The 21,913-nt window shown below is 43.7% G+C and overlaps 1 protein-coding gene across 3 annotated transcripts in view; it reads right to left on the bottom strand.

Annotated features, from left to right (window-relative positions):
- LOC124554816 (syntaxin-binding protein 5) overlaps positions 1–21,913 on the bottom strand; it is a 981,379-nt gene that overhangs the window by 559,458 nt on the left and 400,008 nt on the right. For all 3 annotated transcript variants that reach the window (XM_047128475.1, XM_047128476.1, XM_047128477.1), the window contains exon 3: positions 34–216. In XM_047128475.1, the coding sequence (XP_046984431.1) occupies positions 34–216 (183 nt within the window). The remainder of the gene's footprint in view (positions 1–33; positions 217–21,913) is intronic.

Here is a 21,913-nt window from a genome sequence, read left to right as displayed (position 1 = left end):
ACACACAAGAAAGGAAATGGGTTTGAGACTCACCTCTCTCGCTGGAACTTGAGGCTGTGTACGACCTCCGGCCTCTTCTGACGGAAGTTCCACAGGTGCAGACTGTCGTCCGAGGTGGCGGTGACGAGCGCGCCCTCGTTCACCAAGAACTGGATCTGCAGCACGGCTGCATCCGACTCGTGCCGCACGTGCGCGTCCACCCCCGGCCTGCCGAGGCTGCCAGCCAGTCAAGGAAACACTAACCGTACACTTCTTTGTATCTCTCCATATTCAATCGTTTGTTTCACATGTCATCAATTTGTAATACAACTTCACAGTCATAATAATTTCACACATTTGACAGTAGATGCAGTTATCTGTAATTAAGTACACCCTACTATCTGAAAAAGCTGCAAAATATATCCAGTCAGAGCTTAATAAGGTTTCAAGGTACTGCAAATATCGGCAACATTCTACAAATGTAAAATGTCGCACTTCACTAAACGACTAAAATGTTGCATCCTACGACTACAACATTACTAGCACGCAACTGAAGTCAGTCATCTTGTACACATACCTGGATTAAGACATGGTGTCCACATAAGAACGTCCCACGTTGTCTGGTGTACAGTAAGAGTAATTTAGACTATTTACAACAAATCGTACATCAAACTTAAGGTACACTAACCTAATTTTTCTGACAGGTGTTCAATATGTCCTCCTTTAGTTATTCGACACACATCCAACGAAAAATCCAATTCGTCCCACACTTTGGTTACGAAGTCCAGAGTAATGGAAGCAATAGCCTCTTTCATCCTGAGAGTCGACTCTCGAAAATCATTACGTAGTGGCGGAGCATGGACACGATCTTTTACAAAGCCCCAAAGAAAAAGTGGCGTGAGACCAGTAGAAAAAGAAAACTGCGTACTTACCATTACGATCAATCCACAATTACTGTCTTGCAAAGATATGCCAATGGAGAGCGGCTCCATCTTGTTGCCACATTAAGTCTTCAGGTTCTAATTGGGGAGAGGGGGAGTCCCTCTTGCAACACATCCAGATAAGCCACCCGAATTGCGGCAGCTTCAGCGGAAAGAAAGTACGTACAGCTGACTTCGGACAGAGTGCAGAAAACATTTTATCTTGGGGGATCTCTGCTAGTGTAAAAGTTCATGAGCATGTTCTGATCCTCTGATACGAACATTATGGGTATTTACCCTCCTATTTATGTGGAAAGTCGCCTCAACGCTGAACATCACACGATTAAGGAAGTCATCTTCCCGCTCCAACACTTCACTTGCAATGCTAGAAAGCACTCCGTATTCATCTTGCTTTAATGCAACTGTTACTGGTGTGAACTCATATGTAAACGTTTACTTGAAACCTTCCACACTGTCGTCCATGGCAACTAAACTTCAAAACTTGCTTTCCGAACTAACTTCTTATGCCTGGTTGTTACCATCAGCACATGGGGGGACAAAAACTTTGAATGTATAACTTTACTTCAAATTGCGTTTCGTTCACTCTTAGAAAACTGCAGATCACGAAACTCGTTACTCTCAGAAGTCACCATTTTGCGTACGTGATGTATGTAGTGCTCAAAGCGGGAAAACAACAAAGCAGTCTTGCGCATGCGCTCGTTGAAAATTTGTAGTAAGATCTTATGGGACCAAACTGCCGAGGACATCGGTCCCTAAGCTTCCGCACTACTTAGTCTAACTTAAACTAACGTACGCTAAGTACGACACACACACACACACACACACACACACACACACACACACACACACACACACACCCATGCCCGAGGGAGGACTCGAACCTCCGACGGGGGGAGCCGCGCGAACCGTGACATGAGGCCCTAGACCACGCGGGGTAGGTGGTCAGCGCGGCGGAATGCCACGCCAAGGGGCCCACTCAGATTTTCTCCGCTCAGGGACTGGGTGTTGTCTTCATCATCATTTCATCCTCATCTCCGACGCGCAAGTCGCCCAATGTGGCGTCAAATGCAATAAGTATTTGCCCTCGGCGGCCGAACTTCCCCGAATGGGGTATTCCCGGCCCACAATGCCGTACGATCATTTCCATTTTTTCACGTGCAGCGTGCTAGCTTACGAGACACGGAGGTGGGACAGACGCAGATCGCAACCGCGTGGCGGATTACTGACCACTTATGTGCTACCCTACCACCTTGAGTGTGTTTTTAGGCGGTTTCCACGCTCTAATATGTAAATGCTTTGTTCTGTGCGTTATAGTGTTTTAAATGTATGTGTACCTTATTATCTGAAGCATAAATGGTCCAAATTTTCGCTTCAGATAATACGATACACAGACATTTAAAACACTATAACGCACAGAGCAAAGTATACACTATTCACAGACAAATGGAGCACACGACTTCTCTCCTTTTGGTAACTGATGGCTGTGGCAACTGGAGAGTATCCGTTCACGAAGATTAAAATCAAATTTACTAAATGATGAATGGAGCGGACCCTTTACGATGGAATAAAAGCTAGGAAACAGACTGCCATTATTACAATATTTAATAGCCACGCAGGACAACCATTTCCGAATGAAGAAGGACGAAATGTTCGAGATTTTGAAAATTTCTAGCAGTTACAACAACTGTTAAGAGGTGTAGAAAGTGAAAAGCTTGATACGCTTAACTTACTTTGAAACTGCCTGTCCGATTAAAACTGTGTGCCCGGCCGGTACTCGATACCGGGACTTTTGCCTTACATGGGCAAGGAGTGCTAGTCCTGCAAGCTTCGCAGGAGAACTTCTGCGAAGCCCGGACGGTAGGAGATGAGGTACTGGCGGAAGTAAAACGGGTACTTAGCCGTGCTTCGGCAATTCAGACGGGGAGCGCTTGCCCGCGAAAGGCAAACGTCCCGTGCATGCATTGTGTTGTACCGGTGCTGGATGTCAGTTTGTGGGATAGAGTTCCATGCCTGTTTGCACCATGTCGGTCAATAAAGAGGCGGCTAATGTTGCTTGTGGATGACGCTGGAGTTGTCGTCTGATTATGTCCCATGTGCGCTCTATTGGATGATCGAGCAGGTCAAGGGCCATACCGACACTCAGTGGATAGTGCTGGGTACTAACAGCGATATGTGGGCGAGCGGTATCCTGTTGGGAAACACCCCCTGGAATGATGTTCATGAATGGAAGCAAAACGTCAAAACGTCCAGACTGACGTACACACTTGGAGTCAGGGTGTGTGGGATGACCGCGAGAGCTGTTGTCACAGGAAATAGCATCCCACACCATACCTCCAGGTGTAGGTCCAGTGTGTCTAGCATGCAGAAAGGTTGGTAGCTGGGTCAACTACACTGGCCTCCCCCTAACCTACACGCAGCGATCACTGGTACAGAGGCAAAGCCAGCTTTCATTAGAAAGCACAACAGACCTCCACCCTGCCCTCCAATGAGCTCTCGCTTGACACCACTGAAGTCGCAAATGGCGGTGGTTTGGGGCCAGTGGACTGCACGCTACACAGTGTCTGGCCTGCAGCTGTCCTTGATATAACCGATTTGTAACAGTTCGTTGTATCACTGTGGTGCCAACTGCTGTACAAATTGCTGTTGCAGATACAGTAAGATGCGCCGTGCCATACGCTGAACACGATGGTCTTCCCTCTCGGTAGTGGCACGTGCGCGTCCGGAGCCCGGTCTTCTTGCGAGCATACATTCTCGTGATCACCGCTATCAACAATCACGTACAGTGGCAACATTCCTGCAAAGTCTATCTTCAATATAGCAGAAGGAACATCTAGCTTCTCGTGGCCCTATTACATGACATCGTTCAAACTCAGTAAGGTATTGATAATGGCGTCTTTGTCGCCTTAAAGTCATTTTTTACTAACATCAACTCACCACGTCCAATCTCAAAGGAACGCCTGCGACTCTTACAGTGTGTATTTGAACCAAACCTGATATGCATTCTCACAGTGGCGCTACTAGCGCCAATCTTACGCAACAGGCGCGAAATTTTAATATACGCCATCTTACAGATGTAGAAACACGCCTACGAACTTTCGTTTACGTCGCACAACTCCTTCTTGGTACTGCGATTTCTTCCGTCATGTTGATGGAGTCATCAGATACTGATCACAAGCTAACAATGGACTGGAACCATCCTTGTGTTCGCCTTAAACGGTTTAGGGAAACTGTGGAAAACCTAAATATCATTGCACAGGAGGGGATTAGAACAATGCTCAGCCAGAATGCTAATGCACGGCGATAGCGAATGCGCCACTTCGCTTGATACAATGCCGTGTGACTGGGGCCTCCCGTCGGGTAGACCGTTCGCCGGGTGCAAGTCTTTCGATCTGACGCCACTTCGGCGACTTGCGCGTCGATGGAGATGAAATGATGATGATTAGGACAACACAGCACCCAGTCCCTGAGCGGAGAAAATCTCCGTCCCAACCGGGAATCGAACCCGGGCCCTTAGGATTGACAGACTGTCGTGCTGACCACTCAGCTACCGGGTGCGGACCACTCCGCTTGATGAAATTCGGATACTGCTGCCGCCAGGACTCGCATAGTTTCGGGGGCAGGAAGGACGCCAAAATTATCTCAGTATCTAACAACAGGTGGTTGTAATCAGTCTAATGCGAACTATATAGACCCAATATCTGTGGCCGAGTTGAAATAACCTAATCTCTCATTAGTACAAAGAACGCGTAGCTCAGGTCTCTACTAATTACCTTTGCGAGACATGAACGGATCTCCACTTATGTTCACGGCAAGGCGATAGCTGACGTGGTTTGCCGTTGCCTTCCCCCGGCGTTTTACGAAGGTTCAAGTGGATAACTGGTTCGCACTGACGACTGCTGTGAGCTTTTGAAATGTTGTATTGTCTTTATTATGTCATGAATGAACACGGAAGGATAAAACGGCGAGTCACGCGGTCTGAGGCGCCTTGTCACGGTCCGTGCACCTGTCACCGTCGGAGGTTCGAGTCCTCCCTCGGACATGGGGGTGTGTGTTGTCCATAGCGTAAGTTAGATTAAGTAGTGTGTATGCTTAGGGACCGATGACCTCAGCAGTTTTTTCCCATAAGACCTTTCCACAAATTACCAGATTAAAACGGCGATGCGTGACCCACGGTACCCACATACGGCTTACTCCTCTCTAATAGTACCAAACGTACGTCTACCGTGTTGTCACGAATGACTGATCTGCACCAACACTTCATGCAATAGTCCATGAGAGACTGCGAAGAACTTTGGACATAAATCCAGCATGCCGACGTACAATCTCGCGATCAAGAAGTTTATATCATCAGCTCTCCTTCCCCCCCCCCCCCCCTCCCTCATTGTCAGACGGGTACTAGTGATGAAAATTTCTTCCATTAGAAGAAATATGATCAGTGACCGAGATTGCACAGGCGTACTTTAGCGACCTCTGGTAAGGAAGACGGTAACAACATGTCAGTACGATGAGAATACGACGGATACCATAAACGAGCAACGACTGAACGAACATAAAGACGGTTTTATTACTCTACTTGCTTCTGGAGACAACTGAGCTTGTTTATGACGAACCAAAATGGTCAATTCCCAAGACTACCTGTTTCCTCCTGTTAAACATGTACACTACACTCTCCTTGCGAAGGCCTTATTTTTATTGTGAATGAATGAAGGAAAGCCTACAAGTTGTTAAAATTCTCTTTGATCAGGCTCACCCTGTAAAAAGATTATGTCGCATAACAATGACGATGTTTTCAATATAATTATGTCACACTGAGAAACATTAAGATCAACCCTAACATTTCCTCAGGTTCTTCCAGTGGAATTATCAACTTCAGGATCATCGAGCATCTGTGGTCAATGACCACTGATCAGATTTAGGGCAGAGAAACAGGCACATATGTCTCGTCCCATTTTCACTCACGGACTTAAGCACTGCACTGCATGGTGACAAACTAATTTATCTGTAAAAAAGGAACGCAAACTGCATGGACCAAAACCCTGACACTACAAAGCTGTCCTGCAAGAAAAAGATGGAACAAAGCCCCATTACGCGTAAATCAAATATTTACAATATTTCTAAATTTCGCTCACAACGTCTTAGGACGTGAAGAGATCAATGTCAAAATAGTTATGAGAAATCATTTTCCGTAAGATTAGTTTCCATAGCGTAGGAACAACATCTGAAATAAAAACTGTCTATCCTCCCGCGTAGTGTGGGTGAAAAAAGCCATATTAATATACTTTGGATCTTGTGATTGCGTTTGGGCATTACTAATACATCTTCGTTACAATGTTAACCACTAGTAAAGTTCTGGGACGGCATGCGTGGACCATTACAGCAAGAAAATGTTATGTGCGTACGAGAGGGACTTGCTGGGTAAGTTTTGGCTCTGAGCACTATGGGACTTAACATCTGAGGTCATCAGTCCCCTAGAACTTAGAACTACTTAAACCTAACTAACCTAAGGACATCACACACATCCATGCCCGAGGCAGGATTCGAACCTGCGACCGTAGGGGTCACGCGGTTCCATACTGAAGCGCCTAGAACAGCACGGCCACGACGTCCGGCGCTGGACAAGTCTTCCCGAGCCACTGTATGTTAAGTAGGGCGTTCTGGGTCGCTTTATTGTCTGGAAATGGCATTCGAGGAACTGGTCTGTGGATCTCAAAAAATGGAACTCTGAGTTTACCGATTATGTGCGAACTAAGTATTGCTCAGGAATACTTTCTGATAAAATATCTTTTGACCCGTGTTAATTTGTCTCAGAAATTAGGGCATTACATAAGATTAAAAAGCTTAAGTTCTTAACAAGTGTAAAATACATCTATGTAAAAAAGCGGATAAAAATTCGTTAAGAGACAGTCTACACTCCTTCGAATCTAAATATGTAAGCGTAGAACATACGTGGTTTAAATTCAAATAAATTGAGACACATATACCAAATAAATTAGACATGGTACTGATCCACCATGGTACACTGAACAGGTCAGAATGCTGTTGCAAAAACAACCAAAAAAGGCATGCCAATTTTAAAAGAACGCAAAACCCCCAAGACTGGCGAAATTTTACAGAAGCTCGAGATGTAGCGCGATCTTCAGCGCTAGATGCTTTTAATACTTTCCACAAGGAAACTCTGTCTCGAAATCTGGCAGAAAATCCAAAGAAATTCTGGTCATATGTGAAGTACAATAGCGGAAAGACACAATCAATAAATTCACTGCGCGATAACAATGGTGATGTTACTGATGACAGTGACAATAAAGTAGAGTTACTAAATACGGTTTTCCGAAATTCCCTCACCACAGACGACCAACTAAGTATTCCAGAATCCAAAACAAGAAGAACTGTCAACATGAGTGTAAAACAGAAATAGCATCGGACTTTCCCCAAGGAAGTGTTATAGGCCTTCTGCTGCTCCTGATCTACATAAAAGATTTAGGAGATTGGGATTGTTTGCAGATTATGCTGTCATTTACCGTCTTAAAACGCCATCAGATGATCAAAACAAGTTGCAAAACGATGTAGACAAGATATGTGTATGATGCGAAAAGTGGCAATTAACTGTAAATAATGAAAAGTGTGAAGTCTTCCACATGAGTACCGAAAGGAATATGCTAAATTTCGATTACACGATAAATCATATAACTCTAAACACGGCAAATTCAATTAAATAGTTAGGGATTAAAATTACCAATAACTTAAGTTGGAACGATCACATAGATAATGTTGTGGGTAAACCAAACCAAAGACAACGACTTATTGGCAGAACACAAAGAAAATGCAAGTCTACGAAAGAGACTGCTTACACTACGCTTGTACGTCCTCTTCTGGAGTATTGCCGTGCGGTGTGGGATCCGCGTCAGATACGATCGGCGGAGGATATTGAAAAAGTTCAAAGAGGCGCAGCTCGTTTTGTACTATCGCGAAATACAGAAGAGAGCGCCACGGATATGATACGTGAATTGGGGTGGCAATCATTAAAGCTAACGTGTTTTTCGTTGCGAAGGATCTTCTCATGAGATTTCAATCACCGACTTTCTCCCCAGAGTACGAAAATATTTTGTTGGCGCCCGCCTACACAGGGAGAAATGATCATAATAATAAAAGAATTTAGAGCTCCGAAAGCTGTAAGTTTCCGTTTTCGCTGCGCGCTATTCATGATAGGAACAGTAGAGAAATATCTTGAAGGTGGTTCGATGAATCCTCTGCCAGGCATCTAATTGGAAATTGTAGAGTAATCATGTAGATATAGATAATTCGATTGGCGATACTAAGAAACTGAACTGGTCAATCATACTTAAGAAGGTATTTTCCAGGACGCCAGGGGACAGGAGGAAAGCGAAACATTATTTCTACTTCGATGTTCAGCGTACTTCATTTGCTGGAAGGTCGCTGAGACCTTCGATGAAGACCATCAGTCATATTCAGTGCTGCAGTCAAATCCAGTTATCTCTCACAATCCGGAGATGTCGATTCGGAACATAATCACTCGATGCCAGGACTGGTACATACTAAACAGTATCGTAGAAGAGGCTGAAAATACCGCTTCCGTTCCAAGGTTCTTTCTATTTTCCACTGCTTAAACCACGACCGGTTTCGGGCTCTTACATTTCCATCCGTCAGGAGGTGCGATACTGAAAATAAACAAGAGACCGAAGCTAATAATAATTTTTACACGCAGTAGTACATATGAGAAAACAAAGAAGTTCCGCATAACATTTTAGAGAAAACATCGGTAGGGCTAGGTGCGGTAAAATCTAAGTCAAGACCAAGGCGACACCAAACAATACAACGGACGACTGCCTGGATAAAGCTATATGCAATGAACACTAGACTTTGTGCTGTGACCCGGGGTCTCGCGATGAACAATTATAGGACCCCGTTTACCACCAGCGAGTGCATAGCATGTAGTAGCGCGCACGAAGGAGGAACGAAACTGGTAAACTTTCGTAGAAGCCCGCCTGCACATATACGATTTGTCTTAAAGAAAGATCTACCACCAAGCAAAGCGACCCTGAGGTAATTATTAACGCAATGGATGTATTATTTTCTTTTTAATCTTGATGTACGACAGAAATATATTATTTCAAAAGAATTTATTAAGTAACTTTGTAAAGGGTAACTACAATACACTTCTTGTGGTTCAAAGTAGATCACTTTATAGAAACAAAAATTTGTATCTTCAGTATCGTAGCTGAGACATCTAACCTGTTCATACCAAATTTAAATGCATTATTTACAATTAACAAATGCGACTCATAAATTCGTTTGTTTATGCTATGCGTAAGAAGCTATAATCATAAAAACAGCTTCGCCACATGCACGTAACGACTGTAATAATGAAACAGACTGTCAGGTGTGAGATGGGAATATTGTAAGTTTTGCCTGTAGGTTAGTACTGGCCATTGTTACATCACTATGTTGGTTGGTTTACAAAACCGTTAAAGTGAATGATTATCAGACCATCACACAATGGACACCAGACAGTAGAACAAGTTTTCCTTCATTCTTGCTGCACAGTAACAGTTCCTGAACAGGGGTCCGACGCAAATCATTATCTACTAATTGCTCCCTATACCTTCTAGGAGTTCGTAAGAGGAAATTAGAACATCCTGTAAAGAGGCAACGAGCTTATAAAGGATGTAACGCTATTGGTGCCGTATAAAAGCGTATGTTAGTCCCGATAGAATTACTTCCGACGTCCTTTTGATCGTAACCGTTGTGCAGCACATTTTACTAGGTAGAAGCGATGGAACAGTCTGCGTCTAGTGCGGTTGTTCGGCACTGTTGTGCCGCCGTATAGACTAACTTTGAACCAAAGCGACCGAACGCGAATTGCACGGTTAAGCGACTGTGCCTGGCGGCAACCAAGTTTTTTGTCACATACCCGTAATGAAGGGGGCAAGCAGAGTGAAGCTGTACACACGGTTAATTAGTTTCTCTTGGCATGCAGCAGGGTGGCACTAAAAGCGCGCCTGTCGACGTAATTCAATTTTGCCGATGCAGTGGCGGCCAGGGTAAAAACGGCGTAGCCGTTCCCTGTAGTGATTCCACGAGCACGCTTTAATTGCGTATTAAGCTGACCCTCTACAGTTATCTACGCTCGAGTACAACGCTCGTTATCTTCACGTAAGCGAGGATAAATCATTTATTACTTTCATTTTACCATGCCAAAAAATTAAAACCCATTTAACGTGGTTGATACGCTGTCAATACAAAGGATACTTTTTTAGATAGCATCGCGACCGTAATGACCAAAGAAAGTTTCCGACTTTTTTCTATATTGGTAGGTTTTATAACAGTCGGCACTCTTAAAATTACGATCAATAGGTATCACAGCATAAAGTATTCCAAGTTCTACTTCAAGAGGTGAACAATTAATTTCCTTTGTTTCTACCTTTGATACAGGTCAAAGACACGCTATCATCATCATTACGGATGACGACACGCTAATTCTGCTGTTTCATTTGAAAGAACCGACACGCTATTTGTACAAAGCGACACACTGCCATAGATGTACCCCAGATAGGCCAGATTGTTATTTCCACTTATCTGCAGTGGATGTTAGAGCAAATTCTCAACTCTTGTGCTACATCGTATTTTAAACAACTAACAACTAACTTCCTAACGAGAATACAAGCTTTAATACACTGGGAGCACAGTTCAAATCTCCTTCTGTGACTTCCTGAAATAGTTTATGGCATATTCCAGGATGGTTATTTCGAAAAGAACATGACAGATTTCTTTCCTTATCCGAAACTTGAGTTCCGCGGTCGCCGTGACGTTAACTCCTCATTTTGTTTCCTTTACCAGTTTAAGACACTCTTGCTGGCGGTTCTTTAGAGTTTCCGTACGAACCTGCTCTCTTCGACAGAAGACTGCGTAGCTTTACATCTTAACTGTGTTACCTGCATAGTATGACATTAAGATGAAATTAACAGTAACAGCATTTATCACAAGAGGCTACATTCTCTTCTTTTTATCTACAGAACAAAGAAATATTTTAATTAACTACACAGCTTCGCTCGGAAATTTATAGGTAAGAAGTATTGAAGAAAATAAAAGTAGTGTGCATGTCCTAACAACGACAGCAAATGGAGTCTGTGTTCTCCAAATGCTTCCGAGTCTCTGACCTGTGGTGTTAAGTTATGCGTTTCTCAATAGCCTCTAAAGAACCACAAGCAGAAGAGATACACTACTGGCCCTTAAAATTGCTACACTGCGAAGATGACGTGCTACAGACGCGAAATTTAGCCGACAGGAAGAAGATGCTGTGATATGCAAATGATTAGTTTTTCAGAGCATTCACACAAGGTTGGCGCCAATGGTGACACCTACAACGTGCTGACACGAGGAAAGTTTCCAAACGACTTCTCATACACAAACAGCAGTTGACCGCTGTTGCCTGGTGAAACGTTGTTGAGATGCCTCGTGTAAGGAAGAGAAATGCGTACCATCACGTTTCCGACTTTGATAAACGTCGGATTGTAGCCTATCGCGATTGCGGTTTATCGTATCGCGACATTGCTGCTCGCGTTGGTCGAGATCCAATGACTGTTAGCAGAATATGGAATCGGTGGGTTCAGGAGGGTAATACGGAACACCGTGCTGGATCCCAACGGCCTCGTATCACTAGCAGTCGAGATGACAGGCATCTTCTCCGCATGGCTGTAACGGAGCGTACAGCCACGTCTCGATCCCTGAGTCAACAGATGGGGACGTTTGCAAGACAACAACCATCTGCACGAACAGTTCGACGACGTTTGCAGCAGCATGGACTGTCAGCTCGGAGACCATGGTTGCGGTTACCCTTGACGCTGCATCACAGACAGGAACGCCTGCTATGGTGTACTCAACGACGAACCTGGGTGTACGAATGGCAAAACGTCATTTTTCGGATGAATCCAGGTTCTGTTTACAGCATCATGATGGTCGCATCCGTGTCTGAAGACATCGCGGTGAAAGCACATTGGAAACGTGTAATCGTCATCACCATACTGGCGTATCACCCGGCGTGATGGTGTGGGGTGCCATTGGTTACACGTCTCAGTCACCTCTTGTTCGCATTGACGGCACTTTGAACAGTGGACGTTACATTCCAGATGTGTTACGACCCGTGGCTCTACCCTTCATTCGATCCCTGCGAAACCCTACATTTCAGCAGGATAATGCACGACCGCATGTTGCAGATCCTGTACGGGCCTTTCTGGATACAGCAAATGTTCGACTCTTGCCCTGGCCAGCACATTCTCCAGATTTCTCATCAATTGAAAACGTCTGGTCAATGGTGGCCGAGCAACTGGCTCATCGCAATACGCCTGTCACTACTCTTGATGAACTGTGGTCTCGTGTTGAAACTGCATGGACAGCTGTACCTGTACACGCCATCCAAACTCTGTTTGACTCAATGTCCAGGCGTATCAAGGCCGTTATTACGGACAGAGGTGGTTGTTCTGGGTACTGATTTCTCCGAGACGATTATGACGAGACGACATCTCAGTCCACGTTAATTGCTTCTACCCTGAAAATTTGTCCGAAACGACCAGAAGAACCTGCAAAAGACGCAGAATTTCCTTAATCACAGTAAAAAAAAATTTTTAAAAATTAAAAATGATACAAAAATGTGACAGCACGCCTCATCATTATACACCCACAGGACGGAGTACAGGTTGTGCCAACATAAATTTTATACCCCTTCAAATTACGTAACTGCAGATATTACTACAAAACAGGAAGGTACTAAACAAAATGTGTGCAAATTAACTTTTGTGACGAATCATACAGTTTCATCACACTACTTACAATGTCTTTCGTTCTGTTAGTTTTTCCAAGTAAAAGTAAATCTACGGTTACAGAATCATTGAAATTGTCTTCTTCTGAGAAGAGGAGAATTGTTTACATCTCGCTTCTGATGATTATAAACTTCGCAGTATTGTTGAGTACCCGTGCCACAATTTGGGACGTGTAGCGCTTGCACCATACGACTAACGCACCTACCTTGTACCCATATTTTCTTAATTTCTTCCTAGTTTCAGATTTTTTCAGAGATGCACACATCGTTTGTGTGGAATCTTACGGAAAGGCTGCTCTGTAACGCACACAGCCACATAACAGAGCGTTCAAAGGGAACTACTAGTAGTACGTCATTACGTAATTCGTGCATCATTTCAGAACGCAGAATGTGCACCAGTACTGCTGGATAATAGAGTAAGCTAATACTTTTTGGTCCTACATTCACATCGTTCACAAAGGAAATTCTATAATTATTTAGCTGCTGAACGGGAGACTACACAAAGACGAAATCTGAACAATAGCACGCAAGCAATTTATGGCTTCATTATGGATCTCCACGTCGTAATTGTGCAGTGCTGCTCATCAGCTACAGATTAACTCTATTCCACCAGTAATTAATACCACAGTATGGCTTCTTCCCCTCGGTGCCGCTCCCGACCAGGGCTGATTTGGAGTTGCCAAAGCTTGCCGATAGACCAATGTGTGAAAGAGGATTGACAATACTGAGGCATCTGTTTCTTTCGTCTTCATTGCAGAATAGTGGGTTGTGAAAGACCCAGATTTTCAGTTAAAATCTTTTGCTAGGTGAATGATCTTTATAAACTACAGGACATGATCTATACTAACACAAAGCGAAAAAAAAAAACAAGAATAAAAACTAGCATGTATAAATTACCTCCTTAAATTAAATGACGTTCGCCTAATCGATTTTTTACTAACAACAATAAAAGTGTGTCATCGAAAATGTAACTAGGGCAAAATGTTGCACTCGAGGAACTGCCACAGAACAGGTGGAGACTTTGCCCAGCGGACAACTCTGCATTATGGCTGGAGCGATTCTTTTGATAAGTGAACCTTACCAGGTCTGATTTTAGAAAAGAAGGAAGGAAACTACAGCATATCGTCCCATCATTGGCCAGCTCATTATAAACGGAGCATAAGCTCGGCTTAAATAAATAAATGTAAGGCAGAAAATCATGAAAAACATAAATCTCTATGGTTGAGCAGGGATCTGAACGTTGCTATCCCCAAACCGACTGCACCACCTTGCCAACAGCGCTAATTCGCTCAGCATTCCTAAGTCGTACCGAAAACTTCTCAAAGGAGGCCAATCTTAGTTATCAGTAACTGGACTACTCTCTTTGAATGTAAGAGAAATTCCTTTTCCACAACGCAGCATGACCAAAGGCACGATACTGGTACTCAATTGACACAAAACAGGGATAAAAACTGTATACAACATCAGCTTCTTATTAAGGACACAGTTTCAGAAACAGTTAATCTGAAGTCACCGAAATGAAATTTGTGTAAAACAACTGTGGTTAAAATTAATTAAATATAATGATGTAAGTGAAATCCGTTCACAAATGCCTGAAAGGAGCCTTCATCGACCAGCAGTGCTATTCTCGCGTTCCCCGCGGAGAACCTCTCATGTGACATTACCGCTGTACCATTTTTCAACATGACAATGCACGTCCATAGATGGAACGTCTCTCTCTGAGATATCTGCGTGATGCTGAGGTAGAATCCCCACATATGTGGGACCTGATGGGGCGTCAACTCCGATTTACTCCAGGTATTCTGGATACTAACGACCAATTACAACAGTTTTGAATTCAATAAACTTTACCAACAGCTGTACACTTTAAGATATTTTATTTTATTTTGAAAGCAACCAGTTTTGGTAATTCATTTTGCCATCTTCAGGCCCCATACGCTTTTTTCATATCACGAACTTATCGTTAGCGCCATAAAGCTGGGTATCGTGAATTCTAATTGTTCTGCAGCTGATTCATACGAAAAAGTTTTCGTATGAATCAGATGCCCAACGACTAGAATTCACGATACCCAATTTTATGACGCTATAGATAAGTTCGTTGATTTGAAAAAAGCGTATGGGGCCTGTAGTTGGCAAAATGAATTGCCGAAACAGGTTGCTTTCAAAATAAAATATCATAAAGTGTACTGCTGATGGTAACGTTTATTGAATTGAGAAGTACGTTCCAGCCGATGTCCCCTGGCCGTAATGGACAACAGAGATTGAATTACAACAGTTGTGGGCCAAGTTGCCCCAGGAGAAGATACAACGGGCGTAGGACAGGCACCCTTTCCAACCGAATCAGTGCATGCACCATGCCAGAATGGTTGCAACGTCATATTGAAAGGTGGGTTCAAACTACCAAGTATTGTAAATTTTACCCGATTTTGTACTGACGGAAATAAACCGTGACTTTTCGTTTCCCCTCCTCTTCTCTTATAGGTGCTTCACGTATTTTGTAAGACAGTGCACATTACTTAAAAGCACTGGAAATGTCAAAGCAAAATTCATTTTCGTCGCAATATATTACGCCATCCATTGTAGTTGAGACAGCATGTTTGTAACTATATTCCCGGATACGTCGTCACAAATGAAAATTTGTGCAAGAACTTGAGTGAAAGCCAGATCTGCTTCTTATGAGGAGGCGCCCTTACCAATTAGGCCATCACAGCATTGCTCTAAGACTTGCCCGAACATTCGCTGCTAGATGTGTTTTCCTCCTAAACAATCTTATCAGTATGACGTTGCACCTACTCTGGCATGAATCACGTTGGCCAACAACTGTTGTTACTGGTTCCCGATATCCTAGATACTGGGAGTGAAACGGAGTTGTGGTCCGAGCTGGTCCCACATTTTGTTCTATCAGGAACAGGTCCGGGGATCTTGGTGGCCATGGGAGTAGCTCAGCATCACCCATGCATTTCATGAAGACAGTGCCATGTATGGAAGAGCACTGTCCTGTTTAAAAATAACATCTTGACACTATAGCATGAGACCTAACACTCGAGCAGGAAGGTTGTACCGTTAGGGTTCCCTCATTCAACACCAACTGTGAGCTGAGCTCATAAAAGATGGCTTCCCACACCATAAGAATGGTAGCCCCCCTCCCCCCCCCCCCCCCAAGTCGCCGCCATACTCACCGACGATGGTCATCTGGAGCGGTGCAGAATCAAGATTCATCGCTAACCACAGTGCGACGTCTTAACCAACAGTCCATGCTTCCTGGTCACGGTACCACTCCAAAAGAAGCTGTGTGTTGTGGCGTTGACGGTAGACTAGGCAGGTATGCTATTCCGGCTCCTGCTAGCCTCTGACCATTGGCTTGGGATGAAACAGAATATTGCAGGGAGTGCATTATTTGTTCTCGGATGACAGGCGCAGATGTGAGTGGGTTACGATTTGCCTGGGCTAAGATACGACGATCCTCCCGTGTGATAGTCAGACGTGGTCGACCGGAACCTTTACAACAACAATGTCTGCCGTTACATTCCCAAGCTGTCCAGCAACAGGGCACTGTCACATCCAAATGCACCATAAATCTATATATTGCTCGATTCGACCTTCCAAACAAATGGTGATCCCAATGAGGCCCATATCAAACTTTGTCAGGGGCCATTAATGGTGTGTAACAAGAGTACACGGTATCTCTGCGTCATTCAGAGAGATCATTCAACATCTGACGCTGATCACGCCCCTTACATATCCTACCAGGCGAGGTAACAACATGACACACGAAAAGCTCTAACAATGACCGCTCCACTTTCCAAAGGTAATTGCAATTCTCATTTACCATCCAGCGGTGTGTACGTGTACCACGTTCCATTGACATCCGTCCATGCTTTCTGGGTGGTAAAGTAGGGTGGGGTGGGTGCGCCGTCCAGACAGATGGAGTCCCTCTGTCACTGCAGAATGTTCACGTTGCAGAATGGTGAACACGTGTCAGACCATCTTGACGAACTTCAAATGACGAAGTAAACAATTCTCTCGGATAAAACGTTAAACAGGTTCAGCCGTTTGGACGTCGGCATCTAACAGCAGAGGCAATGAATCCTCACGCTTCAGTACTCGCCGCAAAACAGCAATATTTGGGCATTAACAGGAAATTGGCGATCACAACGGTGTGAGCCCTCCCACATCAGTCAAGCAGGAGTGGCAGATACGGAGCCGGCAAAGGATAGTGAAACGGCGAAGGGAATATTGCCCTGAGACTGTGGACCCTTTATGGCCCGTAGCTTGTTCATAGTAGCCATGAAGTGCCATTCCCTCTTCCTTGCCACCAGTAGCTAAACACGCAATATTGGTAGCCTCCGCTGCTAACTGATCAGCTAACTCCGTCCCTGGAATCCCAACGTAAGTTAGGGATCCAGAGGAATAAAATTGAGATCCCATTACAATGACAGTAAAGGAGATCGTGTATGGTCGAAACAAATTGGTTCTCAGTGTATCATTGATTTGTGGCCTGTAGACTGCTGAAAGTATCGCTGAAGATTAGGAAATTTTCGCGTTCGAGTCCAAGTGTAATGGTGAACTTGCACAACGGTCAATGATTCAACTGTGAAAATACTATACCCATACAGTGGGGAGTGTTGGTTGTAACCCTCGGAATGTGTGAAGGTATAACCAATGTGATTGTTGATCTTCGAGCTGTCACTGTGGACAACCTTTGAACCAAGAAATTCGCAAAGAATTAAGAGGAGCAACCATCTAAATGCAGACTAGTCTTCTATTTCCTTCGGTGCCAACGATAGGTCCAGGCGGATCTTTGGATGAGGCACAGACCATGGAGGATTTGCAAAGCAGATAAATTGCTACCGGCACACTAAACCGGTTGATTGGTTGGTTCATTCGGGGGAAGGGACCAAACGGCGAGGCCATCGGTCCCATCGGATTAGGGAACAACAGGGAAGGAAGTCGGCCGTTCCCTTTCAAAGGAACCATCCCTGCATTTGTCTGAAGCGATTTAGGGAAATCACGGAAAACGTAGATCAGGATGGCCGGCCTCGGGATTGAACCGTCGTCCTCCCTAATGCGAGTCCAGTGTGCTAACCACTGCGCCACCTCGCTCTAAACCGGTTGGGGGAAAAGATTCAGGTGTTCATGGTAGCTCCAGCCATGTATTACTTAAGTCAGTGGTAATAGGTGGCGGCTGACTGGTAGAGAGAAACCCCAGCGTCGGCTAGAAGGCAGCCCATAGATTTCGTCAGAAAGGTGCCAGTATCTAGTCCGATTCCGCAGTGATGCACTGGTTCCAGTAGTTGTAATGCCGTTGGGGACGCGGATCGATGAGCCAGAGTTCCATAATCCAACCGAGATAAGACGAGGGCTTCATGAAGTCCCGAGAAGCTGGAGCAGTCCCCATCCCTGTAGGTACGACAGGGGGGGGGGGGGGGGGGGAAGTTTGTTCAATTTCTTCGGTTGACTTGTATAGGGTGTTCCAGAATGAATGGTCAGTATTTAAGCATATGACAGGAACCATCATTCGAAGTAAGAAAGTCTGATAAACATGGGCTCTAAAATGCATACCTTAAGAGTTATGAGTACTTGTTCAGTAGAAAAGATGGGTTTCACAGCAGCCACGACGAACACGTGCTCTTAACTCTTTAAGGCACGCATTTTAGAGGCCGCGTTTATTAGACTTCTTCGCTTCCAATTATCGTTCCTCTCATGTATTCCTTCAGTATTGGCCTTTCTTCATGGGGAAACCTGAGTATTAAATAACGAACATTACACAGCGATTCTACGTTTGTAGCGGACATATTTACTATAGTGGACTATAGGACGTGCTTAATATTGTTTACAGGTATGATTACAGACTAATATGATATCCCCTGTCCTTGCACACGGAACTAATTTAATTGTTAAACTTTCATTACAGACACGCGCTTCTCTACACAACAGAAACAAGGATTCCGTGTTTACGTGCGGTAGAAGTAGCGTTCTGCGGGACGAACAGACGTGATAACCACCCAGAAATGCAGATTTCGTGTGTTTGCTTTTCTTCTATAGCGTTTACGATGGTAAGCAAGGCATGAAACTTGAGTGTAATCCCCGCATTCGTTCCTGCCACACGCCGCGACCAACACCTCCGCTATGGCAGCCTCGCACGACGTCATTCCCCGACTCAGCAGGCACGTTCCCGTTTTATAGCTCTACATCTAATCTCGTGCGCAAACAGACAAATCCGCTTTATCAAATCCAGCTTGTCTCTACCAAACGCTGACAACGAGGGAATTCTCTGGGGAAATCCTTGGGAGAAGTATCAGGATTGTGTAGGAGAGCGAAATTTTTATTTTGGCCGTTAAAACAATGACTTTCAACACTCGACATTACTTATGTGCCTGTATGCATACGATGGAACAAATATAAGCAGTTCTTTCAGCTTGTTTCCATTTTATATTTCATTCGTAGGAAATGACGTCTACATAACAACTAAGCAGGAGAGGATGTCCGAAGGCAGTGTGATTACTAAAGTGCAGAAACACATTGTTGACTGGAATATACACTTTGTACTCCCGACTGAGAATAGCTTGGCTTCAGAATTCATTTCAATTTACTGCGCTATGGTTATCTATGACTGATAGAGCTTAAGCAGATACCGGTTTTTGTCTTGAGGCGAACACCAGTCTGATTTTCAAACAGGAAAGAAATATCCCAGATATCAAACGTTAACAAAGATGAGACAATAGAATTAGTTATATCCTTGACGTCTCTATGACTTCTGAAGTGTCTTCTTGTCACTGACATTCCATAATGTTATTTCATTTTCGCGTAACACTTCTGAAAAAACCTTTTGTCGCTAAATTATTTAAACGGGCATGGGAACACAAAATATATTGATTTAAAAATGAATGTATCTAATAATACTTCAGTTGCTGATTTTTAGGTCCAACTTGTTCCTCTGTGGATTACGTGAGAACGAAACACAGACAGATTTCAACGCATCAATTTTTATAGTTTTTATCAGTTATGATATTTATAACCGTAATTACCACATTCAATTATATTTTTACCACCACCACCACCACCAACAACAACAACAACAACAACACCTCGCAGCCGCCGCCGCCGCATAACAGGGGATTGTTCTTCAGTTTCCAGCCAACTGGACGCTGTTACCGGATGCAGTACGTATGTTTAATTATGTCCACGTTGCTATATTTTGTTGTAATTTGTGTTCTACGACAGGGAACTAATTTTTATCTCATTGTTACTCTTTATAAAGATACTCGAATCTCTCATCAATTAATATAATGTTCAATGTTGAAAAAACTGTAGTTGTAGGACATCAATCGTTTAAGAAACAGTGTATTCTACGCCATTATTGCGCATATCAAAATTAGAAAATAAAAATGTTAACCTGACGTGGCACTGAACTGTCTAGATCCAGTATTCTATAGCAGGACTCTACCCACTACACTAACTAGGCAGCACAGTAAAATGGTATTGAATAACATTTTAATGAATAGTTAATCCCTATTCTTTCGTACGATAAGCTTATTTCCGCGTTATTGCCATTTTCTAGTACAACCTGCAACCATTATACGTAGTACACATGTTGTTAATTAACGACATCTATGCTATATATAATAATTGCAGGTTGTACTAGAAAATGGCAATACCTCAGAAATAAGCTTCTAGTAAGAAAGAATAATGAACACTAACCAGCTAACAGGAATTAACTATTCGTTGAAAAGCCATACTGTGACCTATACTGTATTACGCTTCAGACCCTACAATGCCGAAAGTATTGAATGAATGTACTTGTCGTATATACGATAACAGCGTTGCCAAACAGCCCCTCTATGGCGTCCATTTTGTGCCGAAAATATGCACGGAACGAAATTTTGTTACCGACAGCTTCGTACTGTTGGTGTGCATGAAATCGTGCTGTGGCGCCAGAGCGCGAGAATTTCGGTTCACCCTGTATATTCGTTATTTGCATTATGCCAAGATGGAATCCCGGCGATTCTACACGTACTTCTAACCAAACATATTTTAGTGGCCACATTTATCAGGTTCTCGTTCAATGCAATTGGATTCAATAGTAGATACCACTAAACAATGTAGCACAGTTTACATCTAGCAATAAGTGCCGTAACAGTTGTTACTTCAAAATGGTGTGAAAGATTCGTCCTAGAATCAATCCCTACACTGTGGCTACGCCATTCATCACAGCATCTGCTACTACAGGAGAGGAGCTGTCAAGCTCAGACACCCGGAGAGAGGTCACTAGTAGAGACAAGCCGTGAGGTGCACCTGGATGGTATAGCCGGTCGAACACGCCCAAAAAACGGTTTCGGTGTCTGATCGAGCCCAGCATTTTAATCTCGCCAAAAGTTTACAATTTTGTTACGCAATTCAACAACGTTTAATTTCGACGCAGAATGTTTTCAATCAAATAGTACCGTTAGTCATCATGATTTGTTTCATCATCTACACAAGGAAATTCGGCGTCTTAATAATGAACGAACGTACGAGGTGACTCAATGATTAAGACACTGGAGCCCTTTTCGAGTACATGCGGTTCAAATCCTCGTCCGACGACCATGATTGAGTTTTCCGTGTCTTCAGATTCAGCATTAGCTAAAATGACTCATTTAACGGAACCATGCCACAAATGTTTCCACTACCTTCAGCTGAGTTAGTGTTCCGTCTCTAACTCTATGATGCGTAGACCTTTAATCTTCTCATCTACATATATAGCCTGCAAACAGGTGGAGAGTACTTTGTGGTAATATTAACAATTTTATGTCTAGTTTCACTCAAGTATTGAGTAAGGGAAAAATAGCGTGTCTACATATCTCTGTACGACCCCTTATCTGCATTATCTTTCTCTCATGATCCCTACGCGAAGTATGCTAGGCTAACACAAGAACGGTCGCACAGTTTTAGAATATCGGATGTCTAAATTTACAGAATTCTCTACAACAAATGGCACTAGCAATTAGTATGCGGCGCTCTTTCCCAGAACGCTTCCCACAAATCTGTTTCACGCGCGGAAGAAGTTGTTGACATGTATTTCATACATTGGTAGCATACAAGCTGTTTCACGCAACACCCTTCTTGCTCAAAGAATTTCACATGGCGAGCTGTAGAAAACCTCGATAACATCATGAGAGAG

Source organism: Schistocerca americana, chromosome X (assembly GCF_021461395.2).
Source record: "Schistocerca americana isolate TAMUIC-IGC-003095 chromosome X, iqSchAmer2.1, whole genome shotgun sequence".
In the NCBI taxonomy this organism is placed as follows: domain Eukaryota; kingdom Metazoa; phylum Arthropoda; class Insecta; order Orthoptera; family Acrididae; genus Schistocerca; species Schistocerca americana.
Note: the sequence above shows the minus strand (reverse complement) of the source record. Positions and strands in the feature narration are given on the sequence as shown.